At 42.9% G+C, this 5877-nt stretch overlaps 1 protein-coding gene across 1 annotated transcript; it reads left to right on the top strand.

Annotated features, from left to right (window-relative positions):
* Positions 1–263: 263 nt before the first annotated feature.
* glula (glutamate-ammonia ligase (glutamine synthase) a) lies at positions 264–4269 on the top strand. The gene is made up of 7 exons (XM_046876858.1): positions 264–407; positions 1179–1363; positions 1648–1809; positions 1895–2041; positions 2130–2257; positions 2512–2711; positions 3291–4269. Exons 2-7 carry the CDS (start codon positions 1198–1200, stop codon positions 3601–3603), a joined length of 1116 nt encoding a protein of 371 aa, XP_046732814.1. The 5' UTR covers positions 264–407; positions 1179–1197; the 3' UTR covers positions 3604–4269.
* The last annotated feature ends 1608 nt before the right edge of the window (positions 4270–5877 follow it).

The following is a 5877-nucleotide window of genomic DNA, read 5'->3' as shown; positions in this document are numbered from 1 at the left end:
GATTTCTGCGTCTCACGGGGAATAAAGTGATGGGAAACCACAAGGTGGCGTGTTTTTATCATGCCTAATTAATACATTTATTTGTTTATTAACCTTGTTATTTTATTTCCTAGTACTGTATCTCTTTCTTTAATTTTACGCAATTTATTTTATTTCGTGTTTTTTTCACGACTTGGTCGAGTCAAACCCCACCCCCTTCCACTGGCCGGAGTTCGTAGGAGGAGCCTCTCTAACCCCACCCTCTTTCGGCTCAGACCAATCCGAAACGGCGCGTGGGTCCTCGCACTTCTATATAAACAGAGCGCGCACAGCTGAACTCCAGAGTATGAGCGCAGCAGCCGAGTTCTGATCGCACGCGCAGACCGGAAGCGGAGTTTGTGCTTGCTTTAACTCTCACTCCTGCACAGGTATCAACTTTATTTATTACATTTATTTATTATTGCAGGAAAACGTTTATTGTGTGCATTTGAAATTTGACTGCGTTTCCTGTCCTGGGAATCTGCTGCAAATGAAATGAAGATTTAAATCAGTCCATGTTCCTTTTCAATCTGGAGATGTTTATTTTTTAGAAGATGTGGACAATGTACCTGATGCTGCTGCAGTTTTATTACAGATAAGGATCTAAATAAAGGAAGGAATGTATGAAGCACCTTGTTTGCAGATGTTTATTTCTACAGTCTGTATATACTGCAGTGTTTTGTGATGGTCTCAGCGTTGAGTCTGTAAATGAGTAATGATTTAACGAGTGCCACATGTTCTTCTGTTCCATAATACAATCAGTTTCTGTTACAGAATTGACTTCATTAAGTCGCTCACTTAGATTTATTGATGTGCTCCTCAAAAGCACTGACCAGGATCATGTGTCACCTTCTCCCATGCTGAGGAGATGTGTATACGTTTAGGAGATCTTGGCACTGAATATTGAGGTGTGACTGATTAAAGACAAGTCAGACTCTAAGGTCACTGTACAGTAATTGTCGTTCCTCCAAGCACGTCTTCACTCCTGCACGTTGTGATGCAACAGTTTATGTTGCTATGGTGACAAGCCGGAGCCTCCAGAGGTGTTTGCACAATATTGCGAAAGGCAAAATCTCCCTCCTCCATGACGCGCTTCGGATTACGCGGCGGATGTGATCGTTGTGTAGACGTGTGTAGACCGGTGTGTTCTGCTTGTTCAGGTGCCGCACGGTAACGAACATGGCGACCTCAGCAAGCTCTCAGCTCAGCAAGGTGGTGAAGCGACAGTACATGGAGCTTCCTCAGGGGGACAAAGTGCAGGCCATGTACATCTGGATCGACGGCACGGGGGAGGGACTGCGCTGCAAGACCAGGACCCTCGACTACGAGCCGAAGAGCATCGAGGGTAAAGAAATGCATGCACGGTCACAAATCTCCTGTGAGACCCACTGCCCTTACCCTTCACAGCTTAAACTCTGACGTTTGATTGGCTCTTATCTCAAATTTCCAAATAAATTAGATTCTATTATTGGCTTCACACAAAGATTTACACTAATGGTATCAAGGTGTAGATCACCAGCATGAACAGGAAGTGATTAAAGAATGAAAATTCTTTCTTTAATAAAATAGAACAATGATTTGAATGCTGCACTAAAACATAATTAAATAATTCATTAATTAATGAACCAGATCTTCCTGAGTGGAACTTTGACGGCTCCAGCACCTACCAATCTGAGGGCTCCAACAGCGACATGTACCTCATTCCCTCCGCCATGTTCAGAGATCCATTCCGCCAAGACCCCAACAAGCTGGTCCTGTGTGAAGTTCTGAAATACAACCGCAAACCTGCTGGTAAATAAAATTTAAAAAAGCCTTTTTTTTGCAGATGCTTAAGATTTGGGTATGTTTAGTCACATTTGTCACGTTCTCCACAAAGAAACCAACCATCGTTTGACGTGTAAGAAGGTCATGCAGATGGTGGAGGATCAAATCCCGTGGTTCGGCATGGAGCAGGAGTACACCATCCTGGGAACCGATGGTCACCCATTCGGCTGGCCTTCCAACGGCTTTCCTGGCCCTCAGGGTAAAGATTTGGCGTCTACACACCTCGTTTCTCTGTCGGAGGTGGTGAAGGTGTTGATGGTGGTCCCATTTTTTTTGCTTCTTTTCAGGACCTTATTACTGTGGCGTCGGAGCAGACAAGGCTTACGGCAGGGATATAGTGGAGGCGCATTACAGAGCCTGTCTATACGCCGGTGTGAACATCTGCGGCACGAACGCAGAGGTCATGCCAGCTCAGGTACGCTAAGGTTCATTCTCATAACCAGCTGGTTTTCTGTAGGACCTCAGAGTCTTACAGGAACCATGGCAAGAAACATCCAATCAGCTTCAAGCTGTTGTGCTTAAAATGATCAGTGTTTATGATGAAATTTCCACTTCCAAATCTTTAAATATATAATTTACTAAATTTATATTTAACTTGATATTCAGAGCTTTTACAAATTCTTTTCATTTAAAACTCTAAGAATACATTTAATTCCGTTGTGTCTACAGTGGGAGTTCCAGGTGGGTCCATGCGAGGGCATTGAGATGGGGGATCACCTGTGGGTGGCTCGTTTTATCCTGCACAGAGTTTGTGAAGACTTCGGCATCGTCGCATCGTTCGACCCCAAACCCATCTCAGGAAACTGGAACGGTGCAGGCTGTCACACCAACTTCAGCACTAAAGAGATGCGAGAAGAAGGTGGACTCAAGTAAGTTGTTAAACGTGTACGCAATTTAAGAATGCAGAGTGATTCGAGTTTATTTATTCATCCCTCGCTCGGAACAGATAAACAGAGTGAAAAACAAAGTGTTGGAACTTAAGTCTTGGGTTGGGGTTGTTCGAGGTCCTGCATGGTTTTAATGTTCTGATGTCCATGTAAGGCTCCTCGCAATGCATCGAAATGCTCCTGCAGCACTAGAATGTTTGTTTTTTAGTTTCTATGGTGTTATGGTTCTTTCTTTCGCTGGTCCAAATATTTGTTGTCTTACAAATGAGACCAACATGCAGCAGCCAATCAGCTTCCTGTTATTGGCACAAATCTCTTGGATTATACCACAGACACGCACAACTGATTTAGTTTTTCTGTGATTTGGGAAGTTATTTGGCTTAAAAAATTAAGACTATACAGTCGCTAACTGTGTGTGTGTGTGTGTGTGTGTGTGTGTGTGTGTGTTGATGTCGTGATCTGGGTCTTAATGGCCTTAAAAAGGTCTTTGGTGAAACTACAGGAATCCTGAGGAAATTTCTTGGATCAAAGTTTTATTTTTTTTTTTCCTTTTCTTCTCAGATGCATCGAAGAAAGTATCGACAAACTGGCAAAGCGACACGACTACCACATCCGCGCCTACGACCCTAAAGGAGGTCTGGATAACGCTCGTCGCCTGACGGGCCACCATGAGACCTCCAACATCCACGAGTTCTCCGCCGGCGTTGCCAACCGCGGTGCGAGCATCCGCATCCCTCGCTCTGTAGGCCAGGAGAAGAAGGGATACTTTGAAGACCGTCGCCCGAGCGCCAACTGCGACCCCTACGCAGTCACTGAAGCCCTCATACGCACGTGTCTTCTCAGTGAAAAAGGAGACGAACCTGTGGACTATTAGCTCTTTCACCTCTTTCTGTTTCCAGGACTGAACTTCCGTTCCTTTACTTATCTCCTATAGAACAGCCAACAAGGCATAATTTAGTACTGTACACTCTTCTTTCTTTCATTTCTGTCTGATGCACCGTAGCGGGTTTTAATAAAAAGTTGGCTGGTCAACTTAACGTTTTAGGATTAAACTTGCCGTTAACCGGAGAAGTGATGTTACGGCGCATATCTGAACCTTTGTGTCCTTTTTTATTTTTTTGGTTTGGTTTGGCCATGCCTCATCTATAAGCTAAACTCCACCCCTTTCACCCTCTCCAAACTTATCAGTCTCCGAGATGCCAAGACGTTCCTCTTTACAGACTAAAAGCGAGACATGTGGACACGACAGGGCAGAGCCACTCAGGCTGCTAAGTACATTTAGTTTTTTTGTTTTTCACTAGCTAGCCTGTGTACGTAAACCGGCGTAACGTTTCGACTATGTTTTGTTGTTACTAACGAAATCGGTGTTCAATGACTACATCGTGTCTTGTTCGGTTGTACGGTACACACTCGACTCCAGTGGTCTGTCTTTCCACTTGTAAAAATATCACCGTGAATTTGTGAGTGAAAAAACTAAACCTTTTTATGCTTTGTCTTGTTGTGTAACATCCCTTTTGGGTAAAATCCTGAAGTTGCTGAACCTGATTGTGGTTTTTATTTTTGTTTTTGTTTTTTTTAAATTGAGACACTTTAAAAAAAAAAAAAAAAAAAAACTAAAAATATTTTACCACAAACCTCTCTTTGGTTTTTTTTTTTTCCCCCACATGAACATAAACAATTTGACTATAAAATCGCCAAAATAAAACATATTTGTACTTGTTTAAGTATTAATTATTTTGTGTTGCCTGTCCCCATGTAGTGTACATTCCCAATTCCACCAGATTTATTGATTGTTGGAGGGAAGTAAAGTTTGACACCTAACTATAAACTACGTGACTAACCACCAGACCTACATCGGGTAATCTCGCATCCAAGCTTAGCATGCACCGAGCACATGATGAGAGCATGCGGGCTGGATTAGTCTTCCACATAATAACCTCGTTCTTCTAAACCAGTCATAAACCGCCGGACAAAGTGCACATGAAGAGCGAGCAAGCCCAGAAAAAGGCTGTAAAAGCTCAAACAGAGGAACCGATTCTGAGAGATGAAGTTGATTAGCGCTGTGATTGATCTGCTTCAGGGGGATTAAGATCAGAGGACAGAGGTTGTATTTGACTCATCAATGGTGTGTAAGATTTTTAAAAGCAGGATCCCAAAAAAAAGCATGTAAACAGAATAACTGGACCAGACGTTTTTTTTCCTGTTGTGTCTGCAGGAAGTTACAGCTCTACCTCTGCCATGTTAATCTGTATTCCATTTGACTCTCAGGAGACGCCTCCTTCTCTGTAATGTTGTGATGCGTCATGTTCACGTAGAACCAGCGGTGCTGCGAGAACAAGCTTGAGAAATGAGGATCAATCAGTCTACATATCAAACATTGGACACAAATTATAGGTCATTTTCTAAATAAAAGTATAGTGCATTTACTAAAAATTAAATAAAAATCATTTTTCCGATTTTATAAATTTCATAATAGTTACCATCCCTTCTATCCAGCATTGTTTTTAAACCCAGGACCATCACAGTAACATAATGCTGGTTGCTGATTCAGTCTACCCACAAATCTCCAGAGTCTGTGATATGGAAAAAAACGAGAAAGCTTGTCACAGGAACAACGTCTTCAACCTCATCAAATATAAATAATATCCCTGACCCCTGCAGCAGATTAGATTATTTGTAATCTGCCATGATGTGAACACTGTGGTGTAAATAAAAATAACATTTTTTTTTAGCTGACGAAAAGAGAAACCGTTAAAATCAGAATTCAATGTTTGTCTACTTAAAAGTGTGGAGTGTGCACTTTCCTTTGCATAATCATACATGGCTGTGACAGGATCTGCTCCTCGCTTACACATCGAAAAGGAACATAAACAAGAACTTTGCCAAAACCACACCAGTCACATGCCGGCTGCATGGGCACACACTGCTGCCAAGAACCGCTGGGGTGTTTTTCCCTCGTCTGCTTCAGGGGAATTGGGCAGAACATCCGAACAGTACAGGACAAAATATTTCCTCCTCCCTGGCCTCATGCCATGGGGGCTGGGGTAATGAGTTCACCACAGGACCTTTTACCTACATTCCCATAGACCAAACACTGAACGCTGAACACAGCACCCGCCTACTCAGGGCTGCGATCAAAAACAGGCCG

This window comes from Silurus meridionalis, chromosome 20 (assembly GCF_014805685.1).
Source record: "Silurus meridionalis isolate SWU-2019-XX chromosome 20, ASM1480568v1, whole genome shotgun sequence".
Lineage (NCBI taxonomy): Eukaryota > Metazoa > Chordata > Actinopteri > Siluriformes > Siluridae > Silurus > Silurus meridionalis.
This window is presented reverse-complemented; position numbering and strand designations above follow the sequence as displayed.

Excerpts from the sequence above, each read along its gene's own strand:
- glula (XM_046876858.1), top strand. The coding sequence starts at position 1,198 with ATGGCGACCTCAGCAAGCTCTCAGCTCAGCAAGGTGGTGAAGCGACAG. Across the intron at positions 2,042-2,129 it reads CGGCTTTCCTGGCCCTCAGG|GACCTTATTACTGTGGCGTC; the intron begins GTAAAGATTTGG and ends GCTTCTTTTCAG. Across the intron at positions 2,258-2,511 it reads CAGAGGTCATGCCAGCTCAG|TGGGAGTTCCAGGTGGGTCC; the intron begins GTACGCTAAGGT and ends TTGTGTCTACAG.